The sequence below is a fragment of the Saimiri boliviensis genome, chromosome 5, assembly GCF_048565385.1.
Source record: "Saimiri boliviensis isolate mSaiBol1 chromosome 5, mSaiBol1.pri, whole genome shotgun sequence".
Taxonomy (NCBI): domain Eukaryota; kingdom Metazoa; phylum Chordata; class Mammalia; order Primates; family Cebidae; genus Saimiri; species Saimiri boliviensis.
Window position 1 is genome coordinate 129,333,087 of NC_133453.1, and position 13,982 is coordinate 129,347,068.

Below are 13,982 nucleotides of genomic sequence, written 5' to 3' on the forward strand. Positions count from 1 at the left end.
CCCTACTTTGAAATTGAATGAAAAAGCCATCTGTCTCTTATTCCAAAGGAAAATGCTAGTTTATGTCTATTATCACAAGGTGATGGCTACGCTTACCAAAGGGGATAACGGAGCCCAAGGGCTGGCTCCACTGCATTCTAAGGAGCACAAAGGATAAAGAGTTCCTAGGTAAAATGGAAGCTAAATTAATAACAAAAAAAAAAAAATCCCAAACTAGGAAATGCAAGATATTATAATCTGTCAGAAAGAAGAGCATCAACACCTGATAAAAGGTTAAGAACAGAGGACTGGTCTAGAAAAGTACACGAGACTGTTCCACTGAAGTTACCCAAAAACTATGAAGCTTCCCATACGGAGTGAATTCAACCCTTCTGCAGAAGCAGTTTTAGAGGCCATGGAGAATGAAAATACAGCCAAAATATCAGAGAGAGCAGAAATAAATGTGACACAGAGTAGGAGAAAGAAAAAGAAGTGCTTCACTGGAGATATGCAACAGCCTTGAACTCATCCTACACTGGGAGAAGAAAGCAGGACTCTGGAGAGGAACCAGTCTCTAGGAGAAGGAAGGAACTCACCCCAGACCCAGAGGAAGAAGACTCATGTTGTAGAGGGACATACCCAGACTGCCCTAGTCAAGTCAAAGGTGTGCTAGCCTCCTGGAGAATGTGTCTGGGATGGGCCAGAAACCAGTCAAGACTCACTACATTTGCTCCAGCCGTTAGATCAAGGAATAGAGCCACTTCTGAATCACAGAATCCAGAAAATAATTTGAGTGACTAGCTCTCAATTCTCCCAAAGATGGTACATAAAATAACCATTCCAGATGCATAAGCAACTCATTATACACGATGGATGCCCCAGTCATTTTTTGAGACAGGTTCTGTTCTCATTTGTCAGCAGACTGGTGTGCAGTGGTGCAGTCATGGTTCACTTCAGTCTTGACCTCCCGGGCTCCAGCCATAAGTAGCTGGGACCTGTGGCATGTGCCACTGGCTAACTTTTTTATTTTTTGGTCTCACTACACTGCCCAGGCTGGTCTGGAACTCCTGCATTCAAGCTGTCCTCCTGCTTTGGCCTCCCAAAGTGCTGGGATTATAGGCATGAGCCAGTGGACTCAGCCAGATGTCCCAGTCTTAGCAAACTTTTTCTGAAAACATCAGAGAGTAAATATTTTAGGCTTTGCAGGCCATATGGACTCTGCCACAACTACTCAACTCTACCACTGTAGCACAAAGGCAGCCACACGTAATACATAAATGGACGAACATGACTGTGCTCTGCTTTGCCCATTCCTGCCTGTAGGCATTCAGGCTTCATTTTCTTGTGGAATCCAGGTTGAGAAAAGCTGAATTTAACAACAAATGCAGAACAGGCTGGGATAAGGAAGTTGCTCAGGAATGGAAAAGCAGCTCTAGGGACCAGCCAGTCTCCCTCATGCTCACCTCTTCTCCACCCCTCTCAACATCTCTGCTTTTCCATGTTCACTCTGTATTCCTCTAGCATCCAACTGCCTATCCTCTCCAGAAGGAGCCAACCTAAAGGGTGCTGCATGGTGCTTCTGGAAGACCCTTTCCAGACATGCCACCTCAGGGCTTACTGGCCAGATGTCAATCTCCAGTCCAACCCTGGTCTCCCTGCCTGGTGAGAACAGGCAGGCTCAGCTTCCTGGGGAAGAGCCATAGGAAAAGCTGCTTAGGCCTGGAGGGGTCACTGACACGGCAGACACTCACACATACAGCCAGGGCACTCATCACACCTGATGACTAACAGTCATCCTAGCACTGATCTCAAACAAGGAATAAGAGGCATGACTCACAAATGATATTTTCTTCACTTCTAGTGACACTGTATCTGTTTTGTGTTTCCCATTTCTATCATACCACAGAGATTTGGAGGGAGAAAAGGCAAATTTAAGTATGTAGCTAGCCACTTCAAACCGGCTTGCAGCTTTTTAGAAGAAAAATCAAGATGAGAGTGGTGTAATGGCAAGTAAGCAAGAATATAGGTGAGCTCAGTAAGGAGCTTCGGATGCCCTACTCATATCTGGAGACACAAGAATGAGAAGCACTGAGTTAAAGATAAAGTAGAAGGGAGGACCTTGTTTAACTGGAGATAAGCCCTTAAAAATAGCTCTAAGGCCGGGCGCGGTGGCTCAAGCCTGTAATTCCAGCACTTTGGGAGGCCGAGGCGGGTGGATCACGAGGTCAAGAGATCGAGACCATCCTGGTCAACATGGTGAAACCCCGTCTCTACTAAAAATACAAAAAATTAGCTGGGCATGGTGGCACATGCCTGTAATCCCAGCTACTCAGGAGGCTGAGGCAGGAGAATTGCCTGAACCCAGGAGGTGGAGGTTGCGGTGAGCCGAGATCACGCGATTGCACTCCAGCCTGGGTAACAAGAGCGAAACTCCGTCTCAAAAAAAAAAAAAAGCTCTAAAACTGTATTAAAATAGGTAGAGACACACTGGGAACTTTTCTGGTGCATATGAAGGAAGAACGGGCTAGAAATCAGAAACGTCAGGACCTGGGTTGAAAAATAACATCCTTGCATTGGAATTCATGAAAACTAGGAAATAAATGACTTGGCATTATTGAAAGGTACACCTGGATGTTTAGGAAGTCAGATTTCAAGAAGGTCAGGAAAAAGATGGAGTGTGATCCTGTAGCATGAGATTCTGAAAGCAGTGTAAGTACTCTGTGAAGTGCCCCTCCTCCCCACCAGGCTGGAGTGTAGTGGTGTGATCATGGTTCACTGCAGCCTCAACCTCCTGGGCTCAAGTGATCCTCTCACCTCAGACTCTCAAATAGTTGGGACCACAGGCATGTGCCAACCATGCTTGATTAATTATCTGATGTTTTGTAAAGACAGAGTTTCACCATGTGGCTCAAGCTGTTCTCAAATTCCTGGGCTCAAGCAATCTGCCCGCCTTGGCCTCCCAAAGTGCTGGGATTACAGGTGTAAGCCACCAGGCTCAGCCTCACTGGGAAACTCTTAAAACCATGCTACCTGGTTTACCATTAGGATTCGCTTTGGCCACACATGAGAGAAAAACACCCAAGAATAGGGATTTAAACAAAATCTGTCTCACACATCAAAGATGTGCAGAGGGACACAATCCAGGGCTGCCATGGACTCTGGAACCTGGCTCCTACCTACGTTTCTCTACTACTGTCTGTACATGAGGTTTCTTCCTCATGGTCCAAGATAGATACTGAACATTAGCCACAATGTCCACATTCCAGACAGCAGGAAAAAGAGAATGCTCTTTCTCTAAGGATACTTTCCAGAAGATACACATGATGGGTCCACTGGCCAGCTGTAAGAAAAGCTAGGGAATGCAATCTATGTTCTAGGTAGCCATATGCCCAGCTACACATCAGAGATTCTGTTATTAGGAAAAGAATAGAAATGGATACTGGGGACAATTACCAGACTCAAGATATTCTGGGAAACTACAAATAATTCTAATGATGGTCTTGACATAACACTGGAAAAAAGGCCACATAATGGAGGCTCAGTATAAGAACCTAGCGAGCTTGGCATGGTGACTCATGCCTGTAATCCCAGCACTTTGGGAAGCTGAGGCGGGCAGATCACCTGAGGTTGGGAGTTTGAGACCAGCCTGACCAACATGGAGAAACTCCATCTCTACTAAAAATATAAAATTAGCCAGGTGTCGTGGTGCATGCCTATAATCCCAGCTACTTGGGAGGCTGAGGCAAGAGAATCACTTGAACCCGAGAGGTAGAGGTTACAGTGAGCTGAGATCGTGCCATTGTACTCCAGCCTGGGTAACAAGAGTGAGACTCTGTCTCAAAAAAAAAAAAAAAAAAAAAGTTTCAGATGGAAAAGAATGGGATTTATAATGATATAAAGGATATGCACACCAAGGTATAATTCAAGAAATTGTATAAAAGCATCTGGCATTCTGAGTTTAACGTTGCTTCTGCATTCAACATAGATTTTAATTCTGTTAATGCATTTTGGGTTTTCAAGCAGTACTATTTCCTCTAGCTCTCTTTATGAGATCTTCGCTTTTACTGCAGAGACCTACTCCTGTTGCACCAAGAAATACTGCTGTACCTCTTCTGAGTGCACTAAGCATGTATCTTCTAAAAGGTTCTATAGTGCCTTATAAAAATTAATTTTCTTAGTCTTCAGGGCTGTTCTTTCCCCCCTCATTACGTGGTGGCACTTTTCACAGGCCCCCTCTTCATCCTGTTCGCTCACCCTTGAATGCGATTCGAATCTATGCAGGCTGAGAGTCTGCCAACAAAGAGGGTCAGGCGACTTTCCTTAGCACCTCTTCACGGAACCCTTGGTCTCAGTAGCTGTCTTTCTCTAGGTCTGAGCTGTAGATCACATCAACAAGCACAGTTCAGGCCTGCAGAGTACTGCCAGCAGGCGTGCACGCATCTGCTGCAGAGTAGACTCCTGGCTTGTTCTCTCGGATTCGCAAACGAAACCTGAGAATTGACACAATTTGCTGTTTTGAAACTGCAGTGTGTGGAGAACTGTCCTCAGCTTCCTTATGCCTCTGTCCCTTCTTAAAACATAGTAGGAAAAACCATGTCTCTGTCCATGTCCCTCTCCTCTTTACCTTGGGTTTCTGAGTAGAAGCAGAAAGTAAAGAATCAGAGGGTGGCAGGGGCTGGAGTACAGGCCTCTGCCCAGCTCATAAAGCCTTGCTGCTCTGCTGCTCATCTGTTTCTCTGGTCAGAGCAACTCCAGCATCCCAGGCTTGTCAGAACACAGGGGGAATAATGCAAAGCCCATTTACACTACCTGCCTTTATGGCCATTGGTTTTTTAGCTTCAAAGACTTAAGTGTGTGAGGCACAGTTCCGAAACAGGCTTCTTTATTAGTCCCCACAGTATGACAGATACAGTTGAGATTCCTATCCTTTTCTGTTCTCAGCTTCTGACCTATCATCTTATCTTTGTGTGCTTTTATTTATTATTGCTATGGTCAATTTTTGTCTCTTTTGCCATCTTCATAGGTTTTTTGATAAGAAGTTGGGAGGACACACTGATATCAAGTACCACTGTGTGAATATTAAGCCATACTCTGTCAGAAATTGTTGGATGGCCTCTAGCAGCCTCACAAGTGATTGACTTATGTCATCTCCGGATTTCTACTTCATTCTCCACTTGGAAGCAAAGTGATTTTCTATCCCGCTCGATGCTCTCCTGCACAGAATATATCATTGTTTCAACTATCTACGGGGTAGAGTCCACAGCCTTTGACTCAGGACACAAGGCCTTCCTCATCTGGGTCATGTCTGCTGTTCCAACCTCCCCTGACACCCATTCCACATCTGTCTGGCCAGCAGCCATCCAGCACTGAGCAGAGGTGACCGGATGTCTTGCCTGTTTCTACACATGCTGCTCCCTCTACTTGAAATATTTTCTCTACCTTTCTTCCTTTCAAAACTCCTGCTCATCTTTTAAGATGCAACTCAAGTATCCTCCTGCAAGGCCCTCTTTGACACTGGCACCCACAACACTCTGCATAAATCTCCTCTGTGGGCACTTACAAGCCTCTACCAAAATCACTCACTTTCCCTGCTAACTGAAGTATTAGCTCCTCAGAGACAAGAAGTACATCTCATTCATCCACGCAGCTCTAGTACTAAATGCAGTGCCCAGACCTGAGGAGACTTGCAAAGTAGGGCTCCTAAAATGGTAGATTTGGAAATATCACAGGGTATTTGCTGTTCGCAAGGCATCTCAAATGTCCCCAACAGAGAGATACAGATGAATGCTAGTCATTTAGACAGGTCAGCAACTGAAGAAAAGCTCTTCACAGGCCGTGTTGATTAGGTATCCCAAAATGGAAGATGAAGGGAAGGAAAGAGTTCTGCAGGGCTAAGGTCCCATGAGCCATGTAAGTCGGCTCAGAGAGTAGGCAAGCTGGTTCGGGAGGAAGAGCATGGAAAGATTTCTTTAGCAGTCCGAAGTGGGCAAGTATCCTTAAAGTGGGCAAGTATCCTTGATCTTAAGGGACATAAGCCAGGTAAGGGCCAGAATGAAGACAAAACTGATTAGAAAAATAAATCAAGGTTTGTTCTTGCCTCTAGAACACTCACTACAATTAGCACAAGAACCCACCCCTACCCCACATCCTCACCCAACAAGATGAAGATGATCTGGTAGAACACAGCTTGTGAGAAAGACTTGAGATTCTTGGCCGAGGCTGTGATGTGGCCATCAGGAAAGAAATGTGATCAGGGATTACATTTGTAAAGGTCTGCTCTCTCTGGCTAGCACAGTGAAGGAGACTGTTCTGCTCACTTGTCATTGGCTCCCCCAAACCTAGTGTGAGCTTTTCGGTTCTGGAGCCATGCTTACAAGGGCTCATCAGAAAAGGGTACTCGGGGGAAGCACCCTTGATGTGGTGGGAATATGAAATCATGATCTGTTAGGAACCGCTGACAGCAGTAAGGGTGTGCTCAGTTCAGAAAAGAAAAGATGTCTTGGGGAACACAATTCCTGTCCTCGAATGTTGGAAATCCATCCTGGGGAAGAGGAATAACACATCTGTTCTAGCTACCCTGTGGGCCAACTGTGGACAAAGTTGGGTTCAACATAAAGCAGAGCTTCTAAAGCTCTGGGCTTTCATTTAGTGAACCCCGGGTCCTGAGCAGAGGCTGGATGGAGGCTGGCAGGCACTTCACAGAGGAGAGGCACACCTGACCTTCTTGGTTTCTTGTTATTTATATGAGAGAACTGTGGTTACCTATAATATTTACAGAATTTGGTATCTGTGTGCGTTTTTAACTGAGTATGTAACATTACCTTTTTTTCATTGAAATACTTTGACTCCTCTAGTCTATAAAAGACAAGAACTTCATTTTATAACTTTCAGTCAAACGTTCTCTTGCAAGCAACTCAGTAAAAATCTGCTGAATGAATTAATGCTATTTGTTTAGAATATTCCTAAAATATACAGCAACAGTACATTCTCTTTTCTTAAAAAGTGGAACATACATTAATGTTATGGTTCTTTTACCATAATTTTTAGCAGTGGAGCATAACCAATACAATTTAGCTTTTCTTTTACAATACAAGATGTTCTAGCAGTCACCTTTAAAAGTATGAATTTCCATTGTTCAGCACATACCTGTGGCTAGGTTTGGGCCAGGACAAGACTGGGAAAGAGGCCAAGTTTTCTCCAGCCCCTCACCCTGTCCTCCCTTTTTCTATCTTGGCAGCCATTTGGCCCACCTTAGATACCTTTACTGCCTTGCAACAGTCCACCAAGACTACCAAACACCATATAATTTAGATATTGTCCCCCCTTCCTTTGAGTAGTATCTATTGAAAGGCAGAGATAGAAAGAATATTGGAAACCAGGTATTCCAAGTTTACAACTGAGCTAAAACATCCCCAGAGAGGGCAGAGTTACCCAGAGACAAGCAGCTGCCAATGAAGAGTCAAATAGGGACCTGGACCTCCCTCTGCCCTGGCCAGAGCTTTCTCCATTTCTCTTGGGCTGCAGTCCCCCATGAATGTGCTGGGTGACTGGCCAGACGACATTTCAAGAAATCTGCGGTAGGCCGGGCACGGTGGCTCATACCTGTAATTCCAGCACTTTGGGAAGCCAAGGCAGGTGGATCAGTTGGGGTCAGGAGTTCAAGACCAGCCTGGCCAACATGGTGAAACCCCATCTCTAGTGAAAATATAAAATTAGCCAGGCATGGTGGTGCACACCTGTAATCTCAGCTACTCGGGAGGCTGAGGCAGGAGAATCACTTGAACCCAGGAGGCAGAGGTTGCATTGAGCTGAGACTGAGCCACTGCACTCCAGCCTGGGCGACTCTGTCTCAAAAAAAAAAAAAAAAAGAAAAGAAATCTGGGCTACAATGATAATGGCTTATTGTGAAGTCAACCAGATTGGAACAGATGAGAAACATGGGCGCACTTCAGGCACTAGATCAAGGCCACAGGAGAAACTACTGGAGGCAAATCATGGAAGGGTAAACGCTACCTAGTCTGACTACCAGGAGTGTGGAGCTCTCACGACCAAGGAAACGACCCCATGTTGACCTCACCACATACCCCACATATAATCTTTTAATATGGTGTCATTTGCTTGTCACCTTGGTTTTTTTTTTTTTTTTTTTTTTAAGACGGAGTTTCGCTCTTGTTACCCAGGCTGGAGTGCAATGGCACGATCTCCGCTCACCGCAACCTCTGCCTCCTGGGTTCAGGCAATTCTCCTGCCTCAGCCTCCCGAGTAGCTGGGATGACAGGCACGCACCACCATGCCCAGCTAATTTTTTGTATTTTTAGTAGAGACGGGGTTTCACCATGTTGACCAGGATGGTCTCGATCTCTTGACCTCGTGATCCACCTGCCTCGGCCTCCCAAAGTGCTGGGATTACAGGCTTGAGCCACCGTGCCCGGCTGTCATCTCGGTTTTTAACCCATGGGTTTAGCTTAAATCTTTTCTCTCTCTTAAAAGTCAAGATTTTAAATGTCCTTAAAATTAAAAAGCCATAAAATTTTACATTATATTTGTCTTGCTTCCATCGGCAGCAAATAACTTTCTTTAAAAGGCTTTTTAGATTTAGGTCTGCTACACAGAATTCCCTCATAATATTGACATTGTGCAAGAATTATAAATAAAACTCATTCATCTAACATTAAAAGACAATTTTCATCACAGAGTTGAGAGGGAAAAAAAGACAATTTTCAAAATTTTCAAAAATAATCTGAAAAATTCTAATTCTTATTGCACTAATATGCAGGTGATACTGGTGGTTCGTTACATTTTGAGTTTCACTTTGACCCATAGTAAGTCTTATTATCCATGTTTTCTTACTGTTTTAAGTAAAGTGAGTAAAGCAAGACAAAATGAGATAAACATCCATCCTACAAATACTGAGGTTCTAATATTTTGTTTATTTTACATGCATGGAAGGCAACTTAAAAGAGTGAGTCTAACTTAATCTATTTCTAGGCTGCATGTATTGTCACAAAGGCCAATGGGGCTATTGAGGCCCGAGTCTTGGGCTTACCTGCACAGTGCCTCTGCATCCAGCTGTCGAGGATTTCTGTGGTCTATGATGATAATGTCATGATGTTTGTCCAGGAAACAGGCAAGGACAGCCTGAGCCTCCTTGGTAACTGTACACTTAAACCCTGCTTTTTCACATGCCCTGCAGAATCCATTACATTGGTTATCTTCTTTGGTAAACACTAAAAGTACCTGAATCAAAAGAGCACAAATACTTTTTTTAAAAAAAGATGTCAGAATTGTCATTTCTTACTCTTTTTTTTTTTCTTGGATAAAGTCTTGCTCTGTCACCCAGACTGGAGTGCAACAGCACAATCACGGCTCACTGCAACCTCTGCCTCCCAGGTTCAAGTGATTCTCCTGCCTCAGCCTCCCAAATAATTGGAACCACACAGGCACGTGCCGCCATGCCTGGCTAATTTTTCTAGTTTTAGTAGAGATGAAGTTTTGCCATGTTGACCAGGCTGGTCTTGAACTCCTGACCTCAAGTGATCCTTCCACCTTGGCCTCCCAAAGTGCTGGGATTACAGGCATGAGCCACCGCACCTGGCCCAGAATTGTCATTTCTTAACAAACCACAGAAAACTCCCAAGTGTTTTCAAGGCAAGGACACAGGTATCTTTTTCCTGTGTAAAATTCAGAGACAGTATCACTCAGTTCCCCCAAATTAGTGCTATTTTCTAGCTGTTCTAGGGAAGTCCAAGTGCATAGATCATATATCTACCTTTTTTTTTTTTTTTTTTGGAGACAGGGTCTCACTCTACTGCCCAGGCTGGAGTGCCATGGTGCGATCTTGGGTCACTGAAACCTCTGCCTCTCAGGCTCAAGCAATCCTTCTGCCTCAGTGAATCAGGTGCCTGCCAACACACCTGGCTAATTTTTGTATTTTTAGTAGAGACAGGGTCTCTTCATGTTGCCCAGGGTGGTCTAGAACTCCTGGGCTCAAGCGATTCGCCCACCGCAGCCTCCCAAAGTGTTGGGATTACAGGTGTGAGCCACCGCAACTGGCCATATGCCTACTTTTTTGCTAAGAAACCCACTGGCAGAACTCAACAAAGGTTTAGTTAAGCATTTTATCTTGAAACTAAATGAATCAAAACACACTAATACTTATTTTAGCTAAAAGAAAATTGTGTAAGTTCTCAGATGGCGAATGCTAATATCTTGGTGAAATTATTGGAATACTTAAATCCTATAAATAATGTATTGATATGTTTGACTCACGATTTTATGTAATTCCTCCAAGTTAAAAAAAAAAATCACTTTGGTTAAAAGAAGAAAGATTTAAAGTAGACCAAAGCGTGACACTTCAAAGCCTGTCAGTTAAGTGACACAGGCATCAATTGCAAGAGGTGGTATCTGTGCCTCTGCCCAGCACAGATGCTGGCTGTCCAAGTGCCTGCCCCTGATCACGTCAGTACTGGTCTGGAGCAAGTGAGGCCTGTATCTACAGAGCCTCTTCCCTATCCAGCCAGCCTCCTTTCGTCTCTCTCCCCGCTATTCCCACTCCCAATCTGTCAGGAGCACCAATGCTCCATCCCTTCAGAAGCAGACTGATAACGGGGCAACAGTGGTGAGATGCAGATGGGCAATCTGTGAAACAGACTGCAAAGCTGGCAGAAACCCTCCTAAGGCTTATTTCCTCTGAGTTTACCCAACTGCAAAAAGACCATAAATGCCAAGAACTAAAAGCACACATTTCTGTCAGCCTTTTTCACATATTTTTAAATGTAATAGTGAATATAACATGTGTTTACGTATAGGGTGCATGGATAACTTGGCTAAATTTCAACTGGTTGTTTTCTGTCTCATATTTTGATTTAGATAAATTATAGATAACTTCTCTCTGATAGAGCTGATTCAGGAACATTGAAAAGACAATCTTTTTACTTTTTATATTAAAAATTTCAAACCTACATAAATATGAATGACAATGAACAACACTTTCTCTACATTCATCAATTAACATTTTGCCACCTTTGCTTTGCTTTCTTCCTCTCTCTCTAAATGCATATATGTACATACATACAATTATACACATTTTTTATTTATTGCTGAACCAATTTTTTTGTTTTGTTTGTTTGAGGCAGGATCTCACTCTGTTGCCCAAGGCTGGAGTACAATGGTATGATCACGGCTCATTGCAGCCTTGACCTCCCAGGCTCAGCCCAGCCTCCCAAGTAGCTGGGACCACAAATGTGCACACCTCCATGACCATCTAATTTGTTGTTGTAGAAACTGGGTCTCCCTATGTTGCCCAGGCTGGTTTCAAACTCCTCAAGGACTCCTCAAGCTCAAGAGATCCTACTGCCTCAGCCTCCCAAAGTGGTGGGATTACAGACGTGAGCCACTGTGCCTGGCCTATTGCTGAACCAATGAAAGTAGGCTATAAACACTTCTTTGCCTCTAAATACTGCAATGTGTACTTCTAAGAAAAAGGATATTCTCTTATCTAACTATAGTACTGTTACCAAGTTCAGAGAATTTAACATTGACCCCAATATTATTATCTAAATAGAAGACTCTTTTAAATGTGTAAATGTAGCTCCACTTCCATCCTTTTTAAGGAAAATCAGCATGTGAAAAATACAGCATTGTTCATTATTACCTGAAGTTGATCTTGATGAAATCTCATGGGGCCAAATTGCACATCAGCTACTGCTACCTGTAAGAAAGAGATCTGCTTAAAATGACAAAAAAAAAAAAAAAAAAAAAAAAGACAATAGAAAGAGAGAAGCTTGCTTAACTTTCTCTAATAAGTACCAGAAATGAAATCAAAATTTCTATTCTAGAAACAAATAAAGTAAATAGTAGATAAGTGAAATGATTATGAGGAATCCCAAGAATCTCCTTATGGCCCCCAGGAGAAGTGGGGAACAGAAAAGAAGAAATAAAATAAATAAAATGAATCAGATTCTGTCTGCCTTTTACTAGCTACATGTGACTGTAAGTGATTAATCTTCCTCAGCCTCAATTTCTCACTTGTTACAAAGGCCAAACGAGATGACAATATAGAGAGTCCCCCAGTAACAGACACTAAATAAACACCGATTCCCTCTGTGCCTATTTCTATCTTTTTCCTGATGGACAATGAAATGTTACATCCACATGGCACATGAGTAATGCAATCCAGCAGTCAGAAAGATGGAATGTCTTTGAGAAATGGTTGACACTTTTCCATATTACAGAGAAGCATAATAGCACTTACTGATAAGTACTTATCCATTTAAGAATGTAATGCTAAATCAAAGATAAATATAATATCATAATGAAACCCCAATGAGTAATAACAATCATAGCACCGATGGAAGACTCAGTGTGTTCTGGTCACTGTGCTAAGGGCTGAACATACGTTATTTCACTGAATCCCACAGTAATATGGTGAGATTTTATAGCTGGAAAACTGAAGTTCCAAGTACCCTGCATTAAGGCCATACAGTAAGTGGCAGTGCTGGGATTCCACCCAGGTTTGTTTAATTCCAGGTTTGTTTACTGTGCTGTAAACTCAGGACCACTAGAGGATTTGAATAGTCTGTGTTCAACACAAAGGGGGCCAAGGAAGGGAGAAGATGGGGCTGAAATCCAGCTCCAGGTGATGAACTCTGGCACTGGGCTGCTACCCAGGGGAAAGACATTTTGTAATTTGCCCAGACACTCTTCAGGTTTTGATGAGATCCCAATCTAGGCCTCTATGTGATGGTATGATTCATCATAGCAGCAGCAGAACTACATCCATGAGACTTCCTACAAAATGTGTTCTAACTGACTGCCCTCCTCCAAGCTCTCCCCTCAAGCAGTGATCTATTCTAGCAAACACATTATGAAGTCTGTTTAGTGATGGGAGAAAAAAAAACAACACCACATATATTTTTAACCATAAGAAGCTAATGTCTACTAATTATGGGCCACTGGCTCAGTTTCTGAATTGCTTTGTAATAATCTCTCAGAAGACATAAAAATAATGAGGGTCCCTACTATTCTAGACTAAAAACTGAGAAGAAGGATTCTTCAGTAAGGCGAAAGAGTCAGGAGAACAGACAGTGCATGGTATCACCTATCCTCTTGAGTTGTGTAACTATGGGCTAGTCTCATACTGGCGTAACTGGATACCAAAGCCAAAATTTCTATGAGGGAAGATGGTCCAAAAACTCTACAGAAGAATCTTAAAAGATGGATTTAGAGAACACAGTAAAGTAAGCAGCAACAGGAATCTGTCTCCCCACCTAGAAAATATTGTACTGGTAGATATAACTATTCTAGGAACTAATGAAGACTTGCAACTTCCAGGGGAAGGGTTGGATGGTGAACCGCAGTTAATTTCAGCTCTGAGCACACAGTAGGTGCCCAAGCCCACGGTGGGTAGCTGTGAATGTGTTCCTGAAGCAACCTGCATACAACCTGCAGGACCCGAGGAAGGCAAAAACAACCTTGTCCTCCAAATATCAGGAATCTGTGCTCTGATCACTGATTACAGAGGTGCAGACAAAGAAGAGGTGCATTGTTGTTGCACTTTCTCCCATTGTTGCAAGCCATTTCCTCTGTAGCTGAAGAGACTTCTAGGAGATGTAAAGGGCTAGTGTCCATCCTCTCCTTTCATTTTTCTCTTATTTCCCCTTTGGGTGTCAGACATTAGGGACTAAGGCATTCAAAAGCAATGAGGATAATTAGAAAGTGATTATGCAAGCCTAAGGAAAGGCTCAGAAAATGCCTGAGAAGACCTTAAGTTTACACATTAGACTGATCCTTGGCACAGAGATGGCCTACAACTTAAAAAACAAAACAAAACAGTAACAGCAAACCCTGGGGAAGACAGAGTATGATTTCCAGAGTTACCACATTATTAAATTCAAATGTCCAGTTTTCAACGCAAATTCACAAACCATACAAAGAAACAGGAAAGTACAGCCCATTCAAATGAAACACACACACACACACACACACACACACGCACACACGCA

General features: G+C 43.2%; 1 protein-coding gene across 1 annotated transcript in view; it reads right to left on the bottom strand.

The window, feature by feature from the left end:
* PDE8A (phosphodiesterase 8A) overlaps positions 1-13,982 on the bottom strand; it is a 153,755-nt gene that overhangs the window by 66,141 nt on the left and 73,632 nt on the right. Inside the window, exons 2-3 of the mRNA XM_010350074.3 lie at positions 11,633-11,689; positions 9,026-9,216 (exon numbers count right to left, since the gene is read on the bottom strand). Of these exons, the coding sequence (XP_010348376.3) occupies positions 9,026-9,216; positions 11,633-11,689 (248 nt within the window). The remainder of the gene's footprint in view (positions 1-9,025; positions 9,217-11,632; positions 11,690-13,982) is intronic.